Source organism: Clarias gariepinus, chromosome 9 (assembly GCF_024256425.1).
Source record: "Clarias gariepinus isolate MV-2021 ecotype Netherlands chromosome 9, CGAR_prim_01v2, whole genome shotgun sequence".
Taxonomy (NCBI): Eukaryota; Metazoa; Chordata; class Actinopteri; order Siluriformes; family Clariidae; genus Clarias; species Clarias gariepinus.
The window spans coordinates 33118114-33143516 of record NC_071108.1 but is presented as its reverse complement, the minus strand read 5'-3'; the positions used below and the strand labels follow the sequence as shown (position 1 = coordinate 33143516).

Genomic DNA, 25403 nt, shown 5'->3' with positions numbered 1-25403 from the left:
ACAACAAATAAGGTTCATATATACAGTAATGCTATTTATTTATAGCATGTAAACAGATTAGAAGGAAAAAAACTGTTGCAAGTCCACTTGATGACTTCATTCAGAGCTGACATGTGATTTCCTTTATTGCCTTGTCTATGCGTGGTCAGCTAAAAAAAATTAACCGTGTGTGTGTGTGTGTGTGTGTGTGAACGTAAATTCCGTAATGGGAAAAGTGGAAGAGACACGTTTGGCCACTTCAGGTTGTGTGGTGACTTTAGTCATGAGCTTTTACGATCAAAGCGGAGATTCCAAATTTCTCAAACTCCGCCCACTTCCTCAAACTTTCCACAAACGCTGAGCTCGCGCCCGCACCCACCCGCGCACGCACGCGCACTCTCGAGGGACAGGTCGCGTAACCCCGCGGTCTCCGGGATCTGAGAGCTGGGGACGGGATCCTGCGACGCGATGCTGCACCGGATCGAAGCTCTGATCTTGCCGGTGATCGCGCTGAGCTGCGCGAGCGCTGCACGGCTTCCTCCTCGCGGAGAGGCGCTGAACGATCGGCCGGTGATCGGTGTGTATACTGTGTGTGTGTGTGTGTGTGTGTGTGTGTACACTGTTTATGTGTATTGACAGGCAGTACTGGTGCAAATATTAAACACGCATCACATTACTGTGCTTTATAATAATAATAATAATAACAATAATACCGACAATGCAACATTTTAAACCGAAAACCCTTTGATGTTTTTGTCTATTGATAAATGGCTCGGCGGCTTAGTGGTCGTGTTGCTCCTCCAGGGTCCGGGTTCGATTCCCGCCCCACAGTCCAAAGACATGCAGATTAGGCTGACTGCCATTCCCAAACTACCCGTAGTGTGTCTGTGTGTGAGTGTGTGTGTGTGTGTGTGCCCTGTGACAGATTGGCACCCTGTCCAGGGTGTCCCAGCCTCACAAAAATTAAAGAAATTAATAAAATTTAAAGTCTACGGGGATAGGTTCAGGCCCCCTGCGACCGATGAGTGAGTGAGTATAACACGATTCATCTAAAGATTAATTCATATCACTATATAGTCATTTACAGTATATGTCATGATTCATTAATACATTAATCCAAACCGCATACTTTAATATACTGTAGCTTCATCTAATCCATTTACTGATTTATCCACGGCAATTAATTTCTAGACGAATCTGTATGGCGTGCACTATTAAATCTATTAAATGATCTAGAGTGGCATGCTGGTTTAGTGGTTAGCGCTGTGGCCTCTCGCTTCCAAGTTTGAGGGTTCGATTCCTGCGTGTGTGGAGTATGTTCTCCCTGTGCATGGTGGGTTTCCTCCCACATCTCAAAGACATGAAGAGTAGTCGAATTGGCGTTCACAAATTTTCCATAGGGTGTGTACTGCGATGGATTGGCACCCTGTTCAGGGTTTCCCTTCCTCAAGCCTCCTGCAACCCGGTACAGGATGAGCAGTATGGAGAATGAATGAATGACATTTTTGTGAATGACATGAATTTATGTGGCATTATTTATTTATATTCATTTACTAATTTAAGATGTCCACATAAATGTAGATGTAAATTTTTCTTTCACAGGTATTTTAACTCAGGAGGTAACAGACCCTAATCTACAACAGTATGGAAGAACCTACATTCCCTCTTCCTATGTGAAGTACATCGAGTCAGGTGGAGCCCGGGTGATTCCTATTAGGTACGTCAGCACATGCTTCATCACCTGAACTTTAGAGCAGGAATCTCATGAGTCCAGCAGGTCATTGCTCATCTTGACGTACTGTATGTGATTATGTTTCGGATTAATAGGATTTACATGAAATCTTGCAGCATATACTGGATCGTGAAATTCAATTAAATTTTATTGTATAGTACAAAGCAGCTTTACAGCATCGAAATCAAATCAATGTAATCATCACCATTTCAGCAAACGTCTGTAAGTGTTGGATGTTTATTCTGTTTATACTGTACATTATTAAAGTCTTAAACACAAACCTTTTTTTTTTTTCATTCTAGACTGAATCAGACCAGAGAACAACATGAAAAAATCTTCAGGTCAATCAATGGGTACGGAATCACTTTATCCTACATTTCAGAGACTAAAGAAGAAAAGCGAGCATGCACTTCCTCAGCTTCACGACATCGACAATGTTAATTAGAAAGCACCCTCTTTCCAACGATGATTCACATGAGTGACTCATATGATTAGTGTCTGCATGACTCCCTCGAGTAATTTAAGTCTGATATTTAGTCTGGACACAGTTAGTGCAAACATGTCTTCCCTGCAGCAAGGAAAGTCCTGATAAAGCATGATTCACCAAGATTATACAACAGTTATTTCCGACCGAGCAATCTGGTTGGATGAGAGGCAATCCACGAGTGCTGATAATAGTCAGTAACAGCATCGGGGCGTTTAACTTTATGTATCACTCCACGCCAGAGTTGTTCTAATGATCAATAAATACATTAATTGTCAGTCGCAGCATGGGTTAAAGCAGGTCCGTTTGGTCCGTAGAACTAAAAAGCGGGAATACCCACATTCAAAACCAGTAACGGAAGCATCTCCAGCAAGAAAACCCATCTGATAACTATGTGATGTCATCTTAAACAACATGCTGTCTCCGTAGTAATTGCTTCTAAGTTATTCCGAATTTCCTCTCGGTCGTCCATAATGTTTTATTTACGTCTGCAAAGCGAGCTAGCGGCCAACGCATAAAGTCCCGGTTTGACTTGAACACCCCTGATAGCTTTGGAGAGTGTCCGATATCATTACACTACTTATTAAAGTAGTGAGCAAGTAGTAACCCAGATAAATAACACTCATAGACATCAAGCAGGAGTTGCATGATTGACATTGCATGATTCTGTTCCCTCCGTCCGATAGGCTTATTTTCATCGGAGGTGCGGTGGATCTGGAAACGTCCGACTTTGCCCACACTGCTGGAATTTACTTCAGACTCGCTCTTAAGGTAAAAAACATGCAAGCGCTTGGCTCATGTTGGTCAAATTATCTGACGCGGTGAAAAGAGATGGAATTTCCATGAGATACTTCCTCATGAAAGTTTTTAAAGCCATCTGATACGATTTCGCTCCAACGGTTCCCATTACCTATATGTCTATCAGCAGTGTATCGTGTGGCTCGTCAGCTGTTTAAAAAGAGAAATGACACGACTAGGTTCACTGTATTGCTTCCTATCATTGTACGTGATAGTTCTGAATCTGTTTCACTGTGTTTCAGGCCAATGATGAGGGTGATTACTTCCCTATCTGGGGAACATGTCTGGGGTTTCAGCTGCTCACGGTCCAGGTGGCGGGAAAGAACCTGCTAAGCAATACCATGGCGAACAACATCGCAATGCCCTTAAACCTCACCTCAGGTACGTTCAGCTCTACAGAGTGGCGCAGCATAGAAATCTGGCAAATGCAGAAGTTCAGACCTAAGGCTAGATGTGTGGGAGGGGCATACCACCTGTCAGTCACAGAGACAGCGTGCCGATCTTCGCTTGAAATCCTAATTCCAAGTTCAAACTCTTTAACAGAGGCCCAGTCCAGCCGCATGTTTGCGAGTTTTCCTCCAGAGCTGTTCAAGGCGCTGGCAGAGGAACCGCTCACTGGGAATTTCCACCACTACGGTGTGACGGAGCAGGTGCGTGACTCGACCAGCGTGACCGACAGGAGCATTTACATCCTTTCACATGTGTAGCGTTTTAATCCTAATTCAGTTTTTTTCAGGTCTTTATTGGAAATGAGAAACTGAGCAGCTTCTTTACCGTACTGTCCACCAACGAGGCGAAGAACGGCGCTGTCTTCGTCTCGACCATGGAAGGTATAGGGATCAAGTTTGCGTTCTTTTTAATGAATGACATCCACATTATCTCGTAATCTTAGAGGAATTAAGAAGACTTCTCCTGTTCTGATCGGTCCACAGGGAAGAAGTACCCGTTCTACGGCGTCCAGTGGCATCCAGAGGTGAACCGTTTCCAGTGGCATCCTCAGTACACTTTTCCTCATTCCAAAAACGCAGTCCACGTGTCCTCACTGCTGGCCCAGTTCCTGGTGAATGAAGGTAACGTCTCTCTACAATGACTTGCTGATGTATTCATAACTTTTCCACATTTTGTCATGTCACAACATCAAACGTCAGTGTATTTTATTGGGATTTCGTGTGAAAGACCAACACAAAGTGGCACATGAGGAAGTGTGGAGTGAAAGACATTTGGTTAGTTGGGGGGTATCAGAGTAAAGGGGGATGAATACAAATGCTCGGCACACTTTTCAGATTTTTATTTGTCAAAAAAAATGTGAAAAATATTTATCATTTTCCTTCCACTTCACCATTGTGTGCCACTTTGTGTTGGTGTGTCACATAAAATCCAAATAAATTAATGTTTGTGGTTGTACCGTCCTAAAATGTGAAAGTCTTATCTGGCTATATATCTGATGAAATGCTTTCTCTTTCTTTCTGTCTGCATGTTCTCTGTTTTTCTGTCTGTCTGCCTGTCTCTCCATCTGTCTATCTGCACGTCTGCCTGTCTGCCTGTCTGTCTGTTTGCCTGTCTCCATGTCTGGCTATTCGTCTGTATCAGTGTGCCGGTCTACAGATTTGTCCAAATGCTTTTTCTCTGCCTCTGTCTGTCTTTCTGACTGTTTTTTTTTTTTTTTTTTTTGGTCTGTCTGTCTGTCTGGCTCCCGGCTTTCTGTCTGTCCATCTGTCTGTCTATTGTTTACTTATAATAACTCACACATTCTAAATAATTAAATCTCATAAGACTGCCTGTCTGCTTGTCTGTTTGTATTGCTGCCTCAGCTTCACCCCAGCTCACCTCTGTCTCTCTTCTGTCTCTGCAGGAAGGAGAAGCTCTCACCACTTCAGCCAGCCAGAAGAAGAGAGTCAAGCTCTCATATACAACTTTACTCCTGTTTATGCAGCAAACTTCAGTGGATATGAACAAATCTACTTCTTCTAAATGAAAAGTTGGCATTTGTTCCTTATTTTCATGTTCTATGTGTTGCTGTTCTTTGATATCTATATATATATAATTTTTTTTTTTACTTTTTTGCTCTACCAGAAGAGGGCAGCATTTAGCCTGTATAGGGGAATCAACAAGTACCTCAGTAACACACCTACTGTATCTCAGCAGTTTTAAAGTGTGCAAGATACATTTTATTATAAACAATCTTTTAAAGATTTAACAAAATTTTAACAAAACTGTAAAAAAAAAAAAAAAGGTTTTAAAATAAGAGAAAACTCTGATTTCATTGTACAAACTCTGATTTCATTGTGAAAAAAACATTGCACTGAAAATGAGAATTCTGTAATGCTGTAATTAGAATTGTAATAATAAAATAAAATGTAATTAATTAAGACGCTATACAAAACGTAAGTGTCATTTAATCATTTTGTGGGTCCCAGCTCATTGCAGGGCGCACGCGCGCGCGCGCGCGCGCACACACACACACACTTATTACAGACAACTTGGAAATGCTAATAAGCCTAATCTGCATGTCTGTTTATTTTTGCCCCGGAGCTAGCTATAATATATACTTATTAAAAGTCTCATAACCGTGCTATCAGGAAGAGAGAGTGTGTGTGTTCTGTACATTATTCAGCTTTGTATTCAATCACTTACTCAGTATATGTTCTGCATGTGGGTCACTTTGTGTAATTGTAGCCTAGTTACTGTAATGCAATACAGTAAATAATGTAAAAAAAAATTAAATAATTCTATGCTGTTCATCAAGGGGAGAGTGAGAATGAGAATTAGACAAACACGAATTTCCAAACGTAAAGCTACAATCTGAACCAATAGCGTTTTACAGTGAAATATAGAGATAAATGTGTTAAATCAGCCAGCTGCAGAGGGGTCTCTCGTGATGTGTCATAAATAGAACTTAGGAAACGTAAAAAGCAAAAGATCGGAAAAAGCACAGATCACGAAGCGTTTATAACTACCTGATGCGGAAAATGCAAAAAGAAAAAAGCAGAAGAGAGAACGTGTCTGTGTCGAGGGAGGATTTATCATGCCTGACCCTGTGCTCTGGTCTTAACCTCCTATCAAGCTGGGATATGAAAAAGATATATATTAATGTGCTGTAATGTACAGAATCCATCCATCCATCCATCTAAAAATCTCTGAAGTCCCACGAGGGACTGTGGAGGCCGATCGTGACCATTGTATTTAAGTCAAATTTTACAACCGTGGTTGGACCTCCGGTCACCATTCACACACGCATTCACACACATTACAGGCAGTTTGGAAATGCCAATTAGTCTAACCTGCATGTCTTTTGACTGTTGGAGGAAACTGGAGTACCCAGAGGAAACCCACCAAGCATGGGGAGAACATGCAAACGCAGACCAGAGGCGGGAGTCGAACCCAGACCCTGGAGGTTCTTTCGGCGTCCTTTGCCAGCTAAGAGCTGTTTTAAACTATAAATGGTTTAAGCAATCACTTAGAGGATCTCTGAGTTACCATAAATCAGACCCTAAGGCGGGAATCAAATCCAGGACCTGGAGTCGACAGTGCTAACCACTACACCACCTATTGTACAGTATATGTGACAAAAAAAAAAAAAAAAAAAAACGGTTTTCATTCATTAAACTTTTATACCACTGTATCTTGGAGCTGTTACAGGGGCCTGGAGCCTGTCCACAGGGTCACAATCCATCCATGTCTGCAGGGCACACCACACACACACACACACACACACACACTAGAATGCCAATTAGCCTAATCTGCATGGAAAGAGGAAATTCACCAAGCACAGGGAGAACATGCACACACATACCTGAGGCGAGAATCGAACCCGGACCCTGGAGGTGCGAGGCCACAGTGCTTACCAATGAAAAGATTTTAAAAATGTATCTAGAATAAGAAGCCATTTTTCTTTTTAAATAAATGTTATATTTAAATATGTATTTGATGAATATACTTCAGTTGTTTAGAGGTATACAGTATGTTGTTTTTTAACTTGATGTTTATTAAACTGTTTAAAATCTGGATCATATTGTTACCCTTCATTAGTTCAGTGACCTGCACGTGCACTGGAATGTGTGACATGGCACGGCTGCACGACTCCTCCAGAGCAGCGACCGTTGTGCGTTTGCGCATGCGCGTCGGCTGTGACCCGCTCTCCGAGTCGACTCGCCTCGAAAGAGTCGGTCATCTCCAAACGATTCCTCGTTCATTCCTGCTGATCGCGCGGATGCCAGCGTGTTTTGATGGCGTTTGTTTTTTTCCTGATGGAGGTTTGAGACCAATACATGTCTACAGGATCAGAGATGTCAGGGATTCAGAGACAAGACAAAACTTAAATAAAAAGAAGAAGAAGAAGAAGAAGAAGAAAAGAAAAGCCGTGGGACTGGATCTGATGTGATCTGATGCGATGTGCAGTGATCTGGTGGGATCTGATGTGTCTTTGTGTGTGTTTTTATTTCTGTCTTTAAACGCGGATGCTGGGAGAGCAGAACTTTAAGCCGTTTGGACTTCTCGGGTTTGAAAATGAGCATGGATGCGATGGACATCTGGATACATCTGGAGCGATCAAAGGTGGATCAAAGAGAAAATCAAACGAGAAAGTCGACGCGCTCTGGAAACAATGTAACGCCAGGGACCAACTGATGCAATTGTTTCCGTGGTGTAACGGTAAGGTCTAATCAGCATCAGTCCTCCGTCCCTCGTCCCTCTGTCCCCATGTCTTTCCTCTCCTTTTGTCCGTATATATGTCCTTGTCTTTTTTACCGTTCATCAAGATCATGATTCGTGCTGCCAAGCTCGTGGAGTCTGGTCTGATCGAGACAGATGTTTGTGCAGTGGTGATGGTGATGGTGATGGTCATCAACCAACAAGCATGATCCGGTTAATCCAGGCCTGGTGGATAACTAGTCCCAATGATGATCTAATCCCTTTACCAAGATAAAGATCAACCCATACCTTAGATCTGTATATCATTCGGATCTGGTGGTTTAATCCATATCAGTTAATGGGGGAATCCTCCCAGTCGACATAGAAAACAGTTTGGAAACAGTAGTGGGAATGATTCCCTGGGATCTTGAAAAAAATGATCCAATTAGTTGTCACATGTACACTACCTTACAGCATGGTGAAATTAGTTTTTCACATATCCCAGATAGGAAGCTGTGGTCAGAGTGCAGGATCAGCCAGGGTACAGATACGGTTAGGGACCTCGCTCATGGGATCAACAGTGGTAACTTAGGTGGCATTTGGGCTCAAACCCCTGACCTTCTGATCAATAACCCAGTAACCTACAGCCGTAATCATTGGAGCCACCACTGTCCCCTTGAGGGAATAATTTTCTATTGGTACCCCTATATATTTATACTACAATTATAGCAGAAGGTGCTGTATGTATGTAGGCACTTGTATGGTGAATGCTCGACATACAGTAAACCGATGTCCATGATATAAAATGTTAATAATTGTTTTTGGATAATGTTCATTAAATGAGTCTCCAGTGTCAGGGCTTTGTAATACATTAAAAAAATATATTTCCATCCCAGGTGAGTCCTCAGGACCGAAGAGTTCATGCTCCTTCACTCAGAAGAAATCATTGTTATTAAAATTGCAAGCCAATGTTTGAAATAAAACATTTTGTTTTCATTTCTAACAGGCACAAATGAAAGGAAATAGACGTCAAACTGCAAAAAAAAAAAAATTACAAGGTGATAATCACTGACCTTGAGAGGGTCAACGCCTTAGACGTACTGTACTCATGATATACTGTATATCCTTTCTTTCTTCTTTTTCATATTTGTACTAGCTTACAGTTTACAGCCCAGGGTTTATTTGTATTTAACACAGCCCATGTTCTGAGTATTCACTGTGCTATGTATTTACCGCCTCACACGCAACTCACATTCTTGTGTTTTTGCACTTTTTATAGCCTCTCGCTCTGTTATGTGTTGCAACATCGTCCTGAAGAAGTGAAATTTTGTTCCATTATACAAGCTACGGTATTTACGGAGAAATTGCAATTAAAAACCTATTTGATTTGATTTCATAATTTATCCGGATCAGATCATACAGTGCAGATGGTGTTACAGGACTATATATACAGTATATACAGCATATTGAAAGTGGTTTTTGTAGCAGAAGCAAAACAAAAACAAGTAGATTTACACTGAGATAATGAGGCAATATCATACTAGAGGGAGTGCTGTTGTGCTGAATATCAGCATGGTTACTGTTGCTGTTTTTGAAATTTTGTTTTAATTGCTTTTTCGTTTTTCTTCCGACATTATGAACAATAATTTAAGAAGATTCACTTTTTATTTCCCTGATATCAGATTGTTACAGTCCAGTTCATAAGAGCAAATGATCTGCACAACGTGTCTTTTATATTTCACACATTCTTCACTCTATATTTATTGAAAGTACTAAGAAGACACTTTCCATTTCCTGAGCTTTAAATATTTCATGTCGCTCTCTCTTGAAGCACAAAAGTACGTTTTTCATTCTCAGCCCTGTTTTTGTACAACTAAGTGAACCAAGGAGCAGCATAGCAACACACTGACTCATTAGCTCATTATATCATCAGTACTTTCCAAATATCTCCATTATGACGTGCGCAGTGCCAACCCCAACTAAAAGGACTTCTGTAACAGATTTGACTTGAATAAGAAACAGACCTTTGTCTTTCCTGACAGACAGAGTGGGGTTTATATTATTTCGTTTGTCAGAGCCGTCAGCCGTAATCTCGATCTGAATGTTAGGAAGCCGTTATAGTGCAGAGAGTCTGCAATCATCGCCAGGATGCACCCAATTGCGTTTTTTTTGTTTTTAATTGCAGAGCACCATCACCATGTACAGATGTGAGAGCTGTTGTTAGAAAACGAGGGCTTTGTTCCCCCCTCGTGTTGTCCTGGCAACACGTCGGTGCCCTTGGTGATATAGGTCAATGATCACGACGGGCACAACGATCGCTGGCTCACAGCATGAGAGAAGCAGCGCTGCAGTCACCATGAGAAACTCCCTGACCGAGATCATTAATTCGGAAAAACTAAATCTAATCATTGGCAGGTTTCATGCAACAACAAAAAAACAGCTAAGGGGATTAGACATTACTAGAATTGAATTAAAAATAAACTCTTAACTTGGAAAAAAATCATAAATCAAGATCACTTAAACGCATGATGAAGTTGCAGTGTATTTTTTAAAAAAAATCTATGTTTCAATAGTAAAAGTAATTGCATTTCCATACACAATGTGATGAGAACATATAAATAAAGATCAAAGATTTGACTTTAGACTGATGGAAAAAGGTCATGTGACCTGATGAGTCCAGACTGATCCTATTCCAGAGTGATGGGCGTGTCAGGTGAAGAGGGGAAGGACATGAAGTGATGCACCCATCATGCATAGTGTCCACTGTACAAGCCTCTGGAGACAGTGTTATGATCTGGGGTTGATTAGTCGCTTAACGTTATGGCGCAATAAAACAAAGTCAGCTGACGACCTGAATGTACTGAATCACCAGGTTATCACATCTCTGGAGTAATTTTTTCTCTCCTGATGGCACGGCCGTAGTCTTTCAGTCAGTCCAGCTCTGTCACGTCCTCATCTGTACATTGTGCTCAAATCGATCAGGTTGCTTTAACTCTTATACTGAACCGCTAACTATCCGAGCCTTGGTCGTGTTTTGTCTTTTTCTTGTTTTTGTTTTAAAAACTGTAAGGAATCCCGAGTTTATGTGTGAACCCGATGTCCTTTATGCTCTGATACTGATTTTAAAAAAATAAAACGAGGAGTTCAAAAGACCCTTTTTTATAAGAGCCCATTTTTTATAAGAGAATAACCGAAATGAAGCGCTCGTAGATTTGATCTTGGAGTATTTGAGTCATTACGGAGCGCTAAAGGGCTACTCGAGGCCGTGCAGTCGAATGAGACGGAGCGAAAAAATAAAATGGGGAGAAAATGGATGTTCATTGAATTTGCTTTCAGCAGGAACACTTCAGCGTGGATGAATACACGGCAGATACAGTAAAAATGTCTTCTTCACAGATGTGACCGCGCTGGTAGTATTGTTGCAGCAGTTGTTAGTGTGAGTTGTGTTTGGAAATGTGAACTATTCCTTTTACCTGATGTGTAGAATTCCCAGGGACGGGGTTATTACTGAGGACTGGGGGGAGGGGGGAGAGGGGAGGGGGGTGTCATGCCCTCAAAAACCACATAAAGCTGAGTATTATGTAAAATTAGTCATAAAAATGAAATATTAAAACTAATAACGGCGATTAACCAATCAGAATTCAATACTGTAACGAGCTGCTCACAAGCTCACACCAGTTTGCGTCATTTCTCGCACTGTTCGCATTTTCGCAGCGGCCGAGAGAACAGTTCGCGCACAGCTTTTGACTTATTTCTAAAAAAAGAAGAGAACTGAAAGTATGATAGATGCGCACAAATCCTCTCAGCGGAGACTTGATGAAAACGAAGGATTCAGTTTAACTCGTGCGTTTTCGAAATGACTCACAGCTTTAATGATTATAAAGGACGAGTTCTTTACCCAATTTGTGTAATTTCATTCTCAATTTAAAAAAGGTTTTTAAATGCCATAATAGTAATTTGATGATTTGATGTGTGTGTGTATGTGTGTGTGTGAGAGAGAGAGAAAGAGAAAGAGTATTCTAAAATACAGAATTATTTAATTACTAATGCTTATGCAGATGTTTATTCCACTCTTATAATCCTCCCCAGATAAAAAGCCATGGAAAGAATCAAATGACAGATTTGACAATTGCATGTTTAAATGCACGTGTTTTGTTTTGATGGCTCTCAATTTAATTAAGATTATATTTAGTTAATAAAACTGTTCTTAAAATTATAAATAAATAAATAAATAAATAAACACTTGACCACACCATCCCCCTTGATTTTTTTTTTTTTTTTTTTTTTACAATTTGACCACTACGAATATCTGCCAAAGTTTCATTAAATTCTGTCCAGCCAGTTTTGCTGGACAGACCTACAGACATACAGACATACAGCCAGATCCACTTGTGAGGTGTGTATGAGGATACATTTGGAGGGTTTTTATTCTCTCTCTCTCTCTCTCTCTCTCTCTTTGTTTTGTTCTTGCGTAACACAAGCACTGAAAGGAAGTCTGGCCTGCTCTTCGTACACACCGTCAGAGACGTGTTGCAATTTCCTGTCATTTACTAGCAATCCCAAATCACTGTCCGAATGACTGTTGAGAGCAGATGGAGGATTTCTGTCTTATCGACTTTTGTATGGTTTTATGAGATAAGAGCAGAGTTTCCTAAAAGCGTCGCAACACAAAGGTCATGGCTTAATGGTTTGCTGGTGAAGCGGGCATCGCATCGAGCGCTCTCTCTCTCTCTCTCTCTCTCTCTCTCTCTTTACCGGTTAAATAATGACTTGTTTTACAATGTGTTTTTGGAAACTAGAACCAGGCTTATAAAAGTCTCATTACTCTCTCGGCTCCTTGTTTATCTCAGTATTGGCGTCTTTGAAAGATCTATGAGCGTTCCCAGTGTGCTGTGCATCCTGAACAACTTCACTATGAGGTCTTGTGTGTGTCACGGCAAGCGCTGATATGGTGAACGCTTCTGTTTCCATTATGGCAGAGGTCTCTAGTGTCAGTGTCTTTGGAAACGTCAGAGGTAAAACTGCAGCTTGTGAGAACATGAACGAACTTGTTGTTTCAGACATTATGCAATGTTAAATCATCACTGCTCCCTATTTAGGGTTCTCAAACAGATTGGAATTGACCTAAACCTTTCCTACTCCCTGGATAGGGTGTTTTTGAGGTTTGGGATTGATCCACATGATTTCTGCTCTATGTGTAGAGTTTTTCTGCAGTTTGGGATTCTTATTCCCTTTGGTAGGGTGCTTTTGCAATTTGGGATGAACCCAAATCTTTTATATTTCATATTTAGGGTGCATCAAAATTTTGGGAGTAATTTAAATTGTTCTTGCTCCCTGTATAGGGTGCATCTGTAAATTGGGATTTGACCCTAAACCCTTTTAACTCCCTGTGTACTTTTGTAGTTGGGGGTTGTCTAATCTTTTATACTATCACTGAAGAATGCGTCAGCAGTTTGGGATTGATCTCAATCTTTCTCAATCACTGTTTAGGGTGCTTCCGCATTCTGTGATTGCTCTTAATCGCTCATACTACTACAGGGTGCTTTTGTGGTTTGGGATTGATCCAAACTTTTCCTGGTCTCTGTGTAGGTAGATTTTGGCAGGTGGGTTGATGTCAACCTTTCCTATTCCATGTGTAAGATAAATCCCAAATACGTCATTTGGGATTGATCTCAATCTTTCTACTCCCTGTTTAGGGTGCTTCTGCAGTTTGTGATTGCTCCTAATCTTTCATACTACTGCTGAGGGGTGTTTCTGTGGTTTGGGATTGATCCACACCTTTACTATTCACTATGTAGGGCGCTTCTGTCTTCGTCAGGTGTTTCTGTGGTTTGGGATTGATCCACACCTTTACTATTCACTATGTAGGGCGCTTCTGTCTTTGTCAGGTGTTTCTGTGGTTTGGGATTGATCCAATCATTCTTACTGGTTTTGTAGGACGCACCTGCATTTGGGGATTGAGCAAAATCGTGACTTTTCTTTGGTTAGGGTGTGTCTGCAGTTTGAGATTCATCCAGATCCTTCTCCTCGCCCTGTTTAGGGTGCGTCTACAAGTTGTGATTGATCTAAATATTTACTTCTCAGAGAGTTGTGTGCTTCTGTGGTTGATCTAAATCTTACCTGCTCCATTTGTAGGGTGCTTCTGCGGTTTGGGATTGATCTATACCGTTCTTTCTCCATGTGTAGCAGTTTGGGTTCGATCTTCGCCGGCAAGACAAACGCCATGCCACCTGTCATGTTTCAGGACTTGCCTCTCAACATCTACATGGTGATCTTTGGGACAGGCATCTTCGTCTTTGTCCTCAGCCTCATATTCTGTTGCTACTTTATAAGGTAATCTACACACACACACACACACTCTCTCACATTTTCAAATTCTGAGCAGAGAAGACAATGATGTGAAAGCCAGCAGCGGCAGGAAGTGAGACAGTAGGGGACAGGAAGTTGCCACCGTCATGACACTAGACAGGAGATCATTTCCACCAGAGTGAGGACACATCCAGGGCAAATGTGAAGCTATTTTAATCTGCTATTATTTACAGGACCAACACACACACACACACACACATGTGCATTATATAACAGCACAATACTGCCTGGTTTCAGCGTTCTTTTTTCTTTTAACATACTGAAGGTCTACTGTATTATTACAAAAATAAGTCAGATACACAACACTTTAACAATTGTTTATTCAATAATTAAACGTCTGTCTTTTTTTTTTTTTTTGGCTTTAATAGTAAGCTGAGACACCAGGCACAAAGCGAGAGGTTTGGATATAAAGAGGTAAGAGAGCAGCCTGAGAGACAAATGTACAAATATCATCTAATATGAGGGACGTTCAAGTCAAACCGGGACTTGTTTACGGAAGACTTTAAGCACAGTACGGTGATGAGACTCTTAGCCACAGTAAAATATGAAACTGATCCTTGAAAATCGACGGATAACTTGTCACCAACTTGCGGAAGAGACACATCCGTCTGTGGGAACTGTACTCACAATAATTCACCAGCACCACTTGTACTCAGCTGGGAGTTATTGCCTCACCTCACTCCAAGCCATTTCCACATGTTTGGGCCATTAAAGGAGTTCCTGGGAGGCCAGCGTTTCAGATTATCATATCTTTTTACCTTGATGGTGTCCAAGCACTAGTGACACACTGGGATAAGTGCATTTGTGTTGCAAGGGATTATATAGAGAAATAAAGAAAGGTTTTAGACACGAAACTTTGTTCTGTTATTCTGCGCAATCAAAAGTCCTGATTTGACTTGAACGCCATTTGTAGATTGCATTCTATCATTATTGTCTATTTTTATTGCGGAAAGTTAACAGATAAAGCAGTGATCATGTTTTTTTATGTTCAGAAACACACACACACACACACACACACACACACACACACACACACACCTGTGACATCTCTATCATGTCCCCAGCAGTGTGTGGTGTTAAACAGTTACTTAGAATCAAATCCAGACGATGCTACAGACATCTGTGACCTGGAGTCCAAAAGATAAAAAAATCAGCACGGCTCCCTGGGTGGGCGGGGCATACGGAATCTCCCGTCAATCACAAAAACACTACCCCATTCGTTTGCTTAAATGTATTGCGTTTAATGTTATAATCTTGGTTATGGGTATTCTTAACTTCTCAAAATTTTTATTGGTAATGTTTAAATATTTATCTATTTTTATTTTCTGGAAACAGAACATTAAAATGGTATAAAAACATCAGGAAACCAATAAGCTTTTATGGTTTGTACTCATTTACAGGTTATCCTGAAAGGAGACCCGAAGAAGCTGAATCTCCATGGGGTAAAGACACACAGCTAGTATTATTATTCCGTGTTCTCACACAAGCACACTTCGCTTTTCACTTGTATTCGTATGTCTCTGTGTGCATTACTTTTGGTCCCCGTCTGTTTTATGTTTCCTCTCACTTCTTTCCATGCATCACTTTAGCTCTATTTCTGTCCCCTCGTCTCGGGACGTGTGTACTGCTCTGGATGTCTGTCTTTATGCTTTGTCTATGTGTGTATCTGCACTCCTGTTTGCGTGTACGGCTGTTTATTTCTAGCTCTGTGTCATGTCACTTTCACAGCAGACGTGTGCCGTGTGCCTGGAGGATTTCAAGGTGAAGGACGAACTAGGAGTCCTGCCGTGCCAACATGCCTTCCACAGGAGGTGAGGAAAACTTTTGGTTAACATCTGGCCTTTACCACTGACAAAAGCAATGTATTTACAATTAAAATGCTTGCCTCTGCCAGGAGGTTAGGCTTTGACATAAATCGAACTTGACTTTGCAAATGCAAAATCAAACTTTACATGCAAATCTAGAAACAAAGGGTTATTTAGCTCTGATGTTCAGTGATTTAAAGTTAAAAGATTCAAAGATATTCAAAAGATTTATAGTGGAGGTGATACGGGCGCCAGTAATTGATATAAACTTTGCATGCCAATAATTAACATTAAAGTACTTGTTTTTTTGCAGGTGTGTGGTGAAGTGGTTGGAGGTGCGGTGCGTGTGCCCCATGTGTAACAAGGCCCTGGGTGGAGGACCGGAGCAGCACCACAGCATAGGCACGCTGCTGGATGAGCTCGTCTAAAGGACATGGAAATGGCTCGAGTGCGAAGGGACGCTTTAAATTTCACACTCGAATCTGAAATCTCTCTGAAACCACTCTGGTTGACGCAGGCCTTGTCTCAGACAAACTAGAACTCTGAGGAGAAACATGGCCGAAGAAGAAGGAAGCTGAGATGATCCACGCACATTCCAGCGATGCGCCGAACACTGCCGTATAACTGAACACTGCCACCGAAGAGACCCAGACAGTTCTACACAATGCTGCATGTGTGTGGGTGACTCTGCCTGCGTGTGTGTATTTTATCACTGTCTTTAGCTACATTCGCACAAACTGTCATTCTGAAACACCAGCACGGATTCATGTTTTTTAAAATAATGTTCAAAAGTGCTTATAGACTTGTAAAAATATGATTCCAAAAAATGGATTTAACTGGTTTTTCTCTTCTCAGGCTTTGGTTTACAGTTTTCAGGGCCAGGAATTAGCTGAAACCTGAGTTACACCAAAGCTTTCCCTCTTTCCTCCTAAAAGGCTATCCATCAGTTTTATATGGTTGCAAAAGAAAAAATGGCGCATCGCAAATTTTTTTAAAGATGGAAAAAGGCACTATAAATTGCATACTGCCTCCTTAAAATTGTTCTAGATTCTACAGATTTGCAAGTGTAAAAAATATTTATTTTAGAGGGGATGTGAACATACGATACAGTCGAGGCCAAACATTTTTTGGGGGGGTCATTTGGACTCTGTACACCACCACCTTGAATTCGTTCCATTATGAGTATGCGTGTTTATGAAAAATGGCTGTAATTCTTCAATGGTTAATGGTTTGCTTTTGTTAAACCCCTTAAATTAAAGTTAAAAGTCTTGACTTCACTCACACCTTAGATCATTTTTTAATTTTACATTCTATTTGGTGGCTTAAAGAGGGCAAAGGCCCCCCAAAAATTTCATGGACCTGACTGTATATATACATGAAATATGGCCACTGAACACAAAATAGCTAAATTGTTAGCCTAACTTATTAGCTACATTAAGCTTACATGTCAGTGGCCGTATTTCCCATAGTCTGCGTACCATTAACTTCATTTAGGTGTAAACAGGATAAAACAATTGCATACTGCTTATTATTACTGCTTATTTCATTTTTGACAGATAACCACTTTTATTGCTTGCTTTCTTACAAGGCAGAGAAGAAGATATTTTACAGAATACAAACACATTATATATAAAATCTGGTCCCTGAGCATTAACCAGAACTACAGTAGCTAATAAATTATGCTAATATTAGCCACTAAACACATAGGTGGGGAGTATTTTATAGCAGAAAGAAGACAAACCAATTGGAAATATTAACATTTACCTCAGATGTGCTGGTTAATTAGGAAGAAAAGTCTTTGTAAGACCAAAATTACACTTTTAATTAGATTTAGCATTGACCGCTAACCAAACCAAGTTGTACTGAGAAACTCCTGAACTGGAAGATGTTAGTGATGATTTAAAATATTTAAATAGTGTGTTGTGTATATAAACTTTTCCTGAAAATACAATAAAAACACAAACTCCATTTTGACACAGAGCCCTTTTGCGTAGGCAAGGTTGTTGCTAGGCAACTTGAAAACGAGACCCTTAAAATAAACTACTGTAGCTAGTTATAGAGGCTAGCTAGCAGATTCAGTTAGCTAAAAGCTCTTTTTTTTATGGATAATCTTAAGGCAAAGTGACAGCAGAAATCAAAGCAGTCAGGAAAATCAACATTTCTCAAATATGTTTATAGATTAATAATAAAAGACTTTATCTAGCTAAAATAATAAAAACATTGTCATTATTAAAATCTGATAAAATCTTTGCAAGTAAAAAGGATCCGGAATAAACCTCAACATAGTCATGTTTAGCAAGTATTTCCTGTTTTATGATTACAATACACTAAATAATAAGGTTAAAGAAGTTATTTGTAGTAAGTAATTTCAAGACATTTCTAAACACTAGTTTCTACAAAGAGAAACGATTAGTTAGAATTAGAAAACTTGAAATTTGCTGAATAATATTATTATTTTTGATTTATAAGCAGGAATATTAGATGGACTATATTTAAGGTGTTTTTTGTTTTTGTTTTTTTTTTGCAGTTTTGAGAGATGTCCACATTACATCTCTCATACAGTACATACAACTTGCATCTATTAAAAATAAATTGACAATTTTTGGAGATTTTTTTTTTTTTTTAACTATGAATGCCAGGAACAAACAAACAAAAAAAGAGGAACACATCCATGATCCCTGAATCTGAATGTAGCAATCCATGTTCTGTGTTTTTTTTTAAATAATTAATAGTGAGATATTTGTAAAAGTATTTGTAAAAAAAAAAAAAAAAAAATGAATGGTTCATCACCCAGCTTTTGTTCATAAGGAATTCTCTGAATCCAGCACTGAAATCTGTTAAAACTTTGCGCAAGATCGGTTTAAATCCACAGGGCAGTGCCAACATCTGTTCACATGTGTTTTAACTTGTTCTCTCTTTGTGTCCTTCTGTTCTGTAGCAAAGTTAATATTCATGTTAAAACATTTCATTGTTTATGTCTGTATTTGAAATAAATCAGGACTGCAAGCTTTAGTATCCACAGGCCTTTTTTGTGCATGTGTGAGTTTAAAATCATGTGGGATTTATTTCTTGCAGGGGTGTATAGGTCAGGCTTTCTTTCCTTGTTTATTTATTTGGCTACACAGGAAAACAAACAATTGGGTTACAGTTACTGTGTTGTGCCTGTAGAGGGCAGAGTATATCAATATAAATATGCCTCTGATAGGCTCAGTACAGAACATATACACTCATGGTGTTATTTAGCTGCTTTTTGTTTGTTTTATGATACAAAGTTTTTGAGGAAAAACTATAAATTTTTTTGTTTTACCCATTTCCACTCTTTAAATGATCATATAAGCTAAGATATCACCAGCCAAAGGTTTTCATGAAACACCTGTGCTCATTCTAAACTAATTCCACAATAGCTTAGCTAATCTAAATAAATATGCAAAACAGCTACTTTAATGAAGAGCCTTTTTTTGGACTGCAGAGGATTTTTCTCCACAACTGTGTCTCACTTGAGACTGTATATAAATGACTTTTAGACTGATGATGACCTTGAGATTTCTTTTCATTGATTCATCATATACAGGGTTTGAGTGATGGTACTTAGTTAGTAACCTAGTAACCCAGTGTAACTTAATATCCAATGACGGAAACTTCAAAGCACTTTTGTAAGGTGCTCTGGAGAGATTGTCAGCAAAATTCTTAAATGTAAATTTAAATGTAAGACATGTGACATAGCTGTTACATTTGTCCAGTTTTGTCCAGTGCTCTTCATCTAGTGACCTTTGACGCAGGAACAATTTTGAATTGTCAAATGTATTTCAAAATAAAACTATTTTTGTGTTTTTTTTAACAGTAACTTTAATGACATAGTTTGGGGTGGCTGATATTTATTTCATATTATTAATTATAATCAGTTATTGTTTCATGATTTTAGCGGTTTCACTTATTTTATAAGATATTGATGTTATTGTGAATCAGATTTATTTCACGAAAAAAAATATCTTTAGATGAAACGTTTATGCCTGCAAACCTGTATACAGGATAAAGTGGAATAGACATTGAGAGTGTGTAAGTAATACAACTAATGTGTCGGTTATATTAACTTAAATTAGTGGCAGTTGCTCTAGTGGTAGATTAGTTTAATTATTTTTTTATTTTTTTATTTATTTATATTAAAAACACAAAATATCCTCTCTTCTTATCTGCACTTTCTAATTTTTGATGTAGCAGATCGTCTGGCTTCACCGATGGTACATGTGTAAGAAAACAACCAAACTTGATTGGTTAATCCTTTTTTTTTTCCTCCCTTTTTTTTTTTTTTTTTACAGGGGGAAGCCACCATATATAGTGGTTAGCACTGTTAGCACTGCCTTGCACCTCCAGGGTCTGGATTTGATTCCCGCCTCTGGTCTGTGTGCATTGAGTTTGGATGTTCTCCCTGTGCTTGGTGGGTTTCCTCCGGGTACTCTGGTTTCCTCCCTCAGTCCAAAGACATGCAGATTAGGCTAATGTGTGTGTGTGTGTGTGTGTGTTTTGTGATGTCTTGGCACCCTGTCCAGGGTGTACCCTGCCTAGTGCCCTCCCCAAGGATAGGCTGCAGCCCCCCATGACCCTGTATAGAGAATAAAGCGGTATAGACGACAATGATGAAGCCAACTTCCCCTTGGCTTCCCTTGGCATGGTTCTGACAAATCAGTTTGACAAAGCGGTGAACATAGCACTTTCTGATTGGTTAATAGTTATTGGTTTAGTTATTTTTTGAAAGGGAAGCCAACACTTTAAAGCCTGGCTTTCTTTTGGATATAACGGTAAAAATGCAATACCGCGTTTCACCACACATTCACCACATAATATACTGGAGGGGCGCTGTTTCATTTACTGCAAAATAGTTTTTTTTTTTTTTTTTTTTTTTTAAACAGACATGGCAGTTAGCAACAGCATAAAGAAGAATATTACCGAAAAAAAAGAATTGTTCTCTGTTAAACGAAGTGAATCCTTTTAACTAAAATAACATTTACAGTCTGAACTGGGCAATCCTGTTTCCCTCGACTTCTGGGAAGAAAACGCCACTGAGGCGCTGCTGATCTCCCAGAATGCACCACGCACAGAATACGATTTAAAACTTTATCCATGAATAAATAATAGTTGTGTTGGTATTTAATTAAAGGTAGTAATATTTCGGTAAGAGTATAGAATTTCTATTTTAATTATGAAGTAACGGAACTAAAATAAAGCAGAATTTAAACCTACCCTCATATAAAATTGTATTGTATAAGAGGAGGTTTGGCTTCACGATGTCAATCGGTCGATCCTTCTGGTTCAGAATAATGATGAATGGTTTATTCACATTTATTGTGAGATGCGCAGCCCTTCTTGTTACGCTTTGCGCAAAGAACCATCTGAATTTTGATCTTGTTAAATTGCTGTCGTGAATTTAATATCAGTTTGTTTAGAACTAGTAGTCATAAAGGAATAGTGCGACTTCTTAATTCGAGTTCGCAGTCATTGTTTTCTTTGCATTTATTAGAATTTTTAGCTTTCTCTCCGCATGGAAGTAAGGGTCAGTGTTTATTAGTGCCAAGTACTATAGGCGAAGATACAGATATTTCAGTACTTGGACTAATTCCCCCAAGCTATAAAAAAATTCCCCATCCGATCTGTGTTTGACTGATGGCACTAACTTAGTAGCCCAGTGCAAGTATCTATCCAATGACGGAAACCTCAAAGCACTTTTTGTAAGTCGCTCTGGATAAGAGCGTCTGTCAAATGCCTAAATTTAATCAAGTGAATTCCCAGCTTTTAAAACGTTTGTCTCAGCCATATAAATAACAGTCCACAGTGGGCAAATATTATTTTAAGATTAATATTAAATTTAAATTATTAGTACTTAATTGTGCCACATTTGTAAGAAAGTGAAAACAAGAATATGCTGGGCATTAGGCCTAACTCTAAGCAGGAAGCAACTATGAGGAACCTGACGCAAAATTAACCATAAAAAGGCTGGACAGCATTTTGGTTGATTAAAGCAGTAATACTGTGCTTTTAGCCAGGTATTATGATTAAACTCAGAATGAAGTCACAGCTGGATCCGTAGACATGCCAGTGTGTGATGATGTTTGCAAAAATATGCCAAAAATGTTTTGCATGCCCAGGAAAATTTCTTGCAAAACTTTATTTCTTATGGCGAAAATTAATTTGTATGCCGAGGTACTACTGTACCAGGAGGAAACAAGACCTCGAGACGCAGGGACGGACTGGCCATCGGGAGCACCGGGACATTTCCCGGTGGCCTGGCGGTCGTTCTGGCCTGCCGGCTGCCGCTGTGCAGACGATCAGCCTGGCATGTGATAGGCTGGGGTGCAACTACAAATTAATTGACGGATCTTTTAATCTACGAATCAGGCAATGGAAAGGTAAGGGAAGATTAGAAGATCAGGAGGGAAAATTACACTCTCACATCACATGACCCAACGTCAGCGACGCACTGCCTAATATCTGGCTATATCCAGAGACAGGGTATATCTGACTATATCGTTCAAAAAATGGAGCGTAACCGCAAAGGAGGAGCAGAGAGGGAGCGTATAAAAAGGAAAAAAGCCCTGGCCGCAGACGCAGCAAGCTGCTGCAAAATCCCAGCCATGTTCGCCAGTAAGGGAACAGGTCGGTCAAGATTACATCTACATTATATTTATAATAATTTGCCAGACGAACACTTTCATCCAAATCACTTGGATAATCACAATAGATAAAATTAAACCAACAAACGAGCAACAATATGTAAGTGCTGCTGTGCTGTGTCAAGTCTCGTTTCGACTACATGTAGCATATTTTTTATATAATAAATAAAAATGAATAAAAAGTAGACAGAATAGTGTTAGTGGGTCAAATTGTTTTAAATAATAAATAAATCAAGTAGATGGTATGGAAAAAAATACAGAATTAGTTATTTTAATTTTTCATTTCTAGTCTACAATATGTAGCCTACAATGTTTGTTTGTTTATTTATTTATTTTGAAAAGGTGACGAAGGAAGCAGCAGTAGCACTAGTGCTGTAAATGCTCCTGCTGTTGAACTAGAGGTGGTGGACAGTTCAGCGTTTGAGTCAGAGCAGGAACCTTCAGGTGAAGTTTAAGATAAGCAAAACTAAACATGCAGGCAGCAGGCTATACTTTTTATAAACAACATGTGCTTTTTATGATTTATAAGATCAGTAGTAGGACTGTGATTTTGGGGACATACAGTACAACTGATGGCTGCACAATTATAAATACAGATTATTAAACATGCTTATTTCATATTGCAGAGCAACTAGATGTGCAGAGTGAGAGAGAGAAGGATTCAGGGAAAGATGAAGGAGACAGTGAAAGCCTTGATATCTCTTTTGATTATTTTGCCCGTCCACAGTCTAAGGATTTAGATTTTTTTTTTTAAGTATCACCCAATTCAAACATCTGAAAGAGCCATTCCTGATGTATTTCATTCAAAAGATGGCACAAACAGAAAATGGCAGACATACAATGAAAGTAATCACTCCCTATTCTGTTCAGTATGTCTTGCATTTGCAAAACCTTAAGGCAGTGACAGTGCATTTGGTATAAGAGGTATGCAGGCCTGGAAACATGCCCATCAGAGAGTACAAGAACATGAAAGAAGCAGTATCCATAGAGAAAGTGCTTAAGCCTTTTTTCTTAGAGTCAACAAAGCAGATATCCATACCCTTCTGACTGATAAGCAAATGACCGTCCATCGAGACCAGGTTAGAAAGAAAAGGCAGGTCTTGGAACGTGTGATTGATGTAGTGAAAGTTATTGGTAAATGTGGGCTAAGCTACAGAGGGCACAGACATGAAGCTATAAATGACCTTGAAAACACGGCTATCAATCATGGTAACTTTCTTGAGCTCATACTTTTGCTGAGCAAGTATGATGTCTGCCTACAGGAACATGTTAGTGATTGTATTGAGAAGAAAAAGAAGCAGGTGAGAACTAAAGGAAGAGGGTCCATGGTAACTTTAATGTCCAAAACAACAGTAAATAAAGTAGTTGAATTAATAAAAAATATGATTCAACAAAAAATTGCTGTTGAAGTGAGAAAGGCAGGGATGTTCTCAATACAAATTGACACAACACAGGATTTAACATCCAAAGACCAGTGTGCAGTAGTTCTGCGATATGTTACTGATGTTGTCCACGAGAAACTCATTGCAGTCATTGACTGTGAGTCATCAACTGGACAGTACTTTGTGTAGCTTGTGAAACAGATCCTAGAGAAGATGGACATAGACATCAAAAAGTGCATTGGTAATGCAACAGACGGAGCTGCAAACATGCAGGGACAATCCAAAGGTTTCTCTGCATTGCTCACAGGAGCATCACCTAACCAAGTACACATATGGTGTTACTCACATGTCCTCAACCTTGTTCTAGCTGACACTACAGGGGTTGTTGTGGCAAGTGAGTCCCTTTTCTCACTACTGAATGACATTGCAGTGTTTATTCGTGATTCCTACAAGCGTGATTCCTACAAGAGACACAGACGGCTTGGTGTAATTGGTGAAACGCGCTGGTAGGCCAAAAATAAGGCCTTGAGGAAAGTACTTGGAAGGTTTTCAAAGCCTGACAATGCACTTTACACAGATCTGGTCATCACTATGGAAAAAATTGAAAGGGATGTGACCATGAAACCTGTCATCCGAAACAAGGCCCAAGGGTACAAGGCTGCTCTCCTAAAGTATGAAACAATACTGACAGCTGAGATTTTCCTCAAGATTTTTGAGCAGACAACCCCTTTCTCTAAATATTTACAAACAAGTGGCATGGATATTGCTTCAGCACAGCACTTGGTGACAGAAACAGAGGAAAGCTTGAGAAAGTGTGTCCGGGACTTTCAGGGTGTAATGAGGGCAGCAGATGACTTTGTTGAATGGGCCAATCGCATTCTGGAGAAGCTTCAGGACAGTTAGGCTGAAGTTCAGACTTCTCTCCCAGAGAAGAGAATTAGAAAACACAAGAGGCAACCAGGGGAGCTGGCACAAGATGAGCCTATTGCTAATGCCAGCACTGACTACAAAATCAACATCCACAATGTGATCTTGGATACTGTTATTGAAAGCTTTCATAGCCGTTATGCAGAAAATGCAGTGCTGTGTTCAGATGTCTCCTGCATGGATCCTAGGAACTGCCTCCAGGGGAAGGCTCTGAGGTTCCTAATGAAAGTGTGGAGTTTGTAAGCAGACGTTGCTCCACATGCAAAAACTGTCCAATATGCTGCTATCTCCTCCTGTCTCAGTACAATCTGCTTACTGATGCTTATCACATCATTGGTTTGGGCCTGTGAGAGGACCTTCTCCACCCTGAAGTTAGTGAAGAGCCGTCTGAGAACCTCCCTGAGTCAAGATAACCTTGAAGCATTCCTTTTGATGGCAACTGAGAAGGAGATTCTTATGGAACTTGATAAAGATGACATACAGTAATTGACAAGATGGCAGAGAGCAGTGAGCTACTGCGCCGCCTACTGGTGTACTAGTAGTGCTAATTACTTACTTGTTTACTCTTACTGGTCTGTTCCACATAATGTCATAATTGAGTAAACATTGTTATCTGTTACTTACGCTGTCATA

General features: G+C 39.7%; 2 protein-coding genes and 1 non-coding gene across 7 annotated transcripts; all 3 read left to right on the top strand.

Moving 5' to 3' along the window:
• The first annotated feature begins 326 nt into the window (after positions 1 to 326).
• On the top strand, positions 327 to 5575 carry LOC128529821 (gamma-glutamyl hydrolase). Its single transcript, XM_053503361.1, has 9 exons — positions 327 to 556; positions 1582 to 1696; positions 2014 to 2064; positions 2882 to 2966; positions 3236 to 3374; positions 3537 to 3643; positions 3730 to 3823; positions 3926 to 4063; positions 4846 to 5575. The coding sequence occupies exons 1-9, from the start codon at positions 448 to 450 to the stop codon at positions 4962 to 4964; spliced, it is 957 nt and encodes a 318-aa protein (XP_053359336.1). The 5' UTR covers positions 327 to 447; the 3' UTR covers positions 4965 to 5575.
• A 1608-nt stretch (positions 5576 to 7183) lies between these two features.
• rnf122 (ring finger protein 122) lies at positions 7184 to 18276 on the top strand. Of its 5 annotated transcripts, none has more exons than XM_053504560.1 (6): positions 7184 to 7643; positions 13812 to 13955; positions 14360 to 14405; positions 15392 to 15433; positions 15720 to 15802; positions 16110 to 18276. In XM_053504560.1, the coding sequence occupies exons 2-6, from the start codon at positions 13846 to 13848 to the stop codon at positions 16222 to 16224; spliced, it is 396 nt and encodes a 131-aa protein (XP_053360535.1). In that variant the 5' UTR covers positions 7184 to 7643; positions 13812 to 13845; the 3' UTR covers positions 16225 to 18276. The 5 variants fall into 5 exon arrangements, with proteins under 5 accessions (XP_053360535.1, XP_053360534.1, XP_053360533.1 ...); XM_053504559.1 differs by having other exon boundaries at positions 13809 to 13955; XM_053504558.1 differs by having other exon boundaries at positions 13758 to 13955; positions 15723 to 15802.
• Positions 18277 to 21092: 2816 nt separating this feature from the next.
• On the top strand, positions 21093 to 21189 carry LOC128530848 (small nucleolar RNA U13). Its single transcript, XR_008361167.1, has one exon. It is a non-coding gene; the product is annotated as a small nucleolar RNA U13 (small nucleolar RNA).
• Positions 21190 to 25403: the final 4214 nt, after the last annotated feature.

What these genes read in the sequence shown, in the direction of transcription:
- LOC128529821 (XM_053503361.1), top strand. Translation starts at nt 448, where the DNA reads ATGCTGCACCGGATCGAAGCTCTGATCTTGCCGGTGATCGCGCTGAGC. An exon ending in GAACGATCGGCCGGTGATCG is followed by an intron (nt 557 to 1,581) that starts GTGTGTATACTG and finishes TTTCTTTCACAG; the next exon opens with GTATTTTAACTCAGGAGGTA. An exon ending in GCCCGGGTGATTCCTATTAG is followed by an intron (nt 1,697 to 2,013) that starts GTACGTCAGCAC and finishes TTTTCATTCTAG; the next exon opens with ACTGAATCAGACCAGAGAAC.
- rnf122 (XM_053504555.1), top strand. Translation starts at nt 13,801, where the DNA reads ATGTGTAGCAGTTTGGGTTCGATCTTCGCCGGCAAGACAAACGCCATG. An exon ending in TTCTGTTGCTACTTTATAAG is followed by an intron (nt 13,956 to 14,359) that starts GTAATCTACACA and finishes TGGCTTTAATAG; the next exon opens with TAAGCTGAGACACCAGGCAC. An exon ending in AGAGGTTTGGATATAAAGAG is followed by an intron (nt 14,406 to 15,391) that starts GTAAGAGAGCAG and finishes ACTCATTTACAG; the next exon opens with GTTATCCTGAAAGGAGACCC.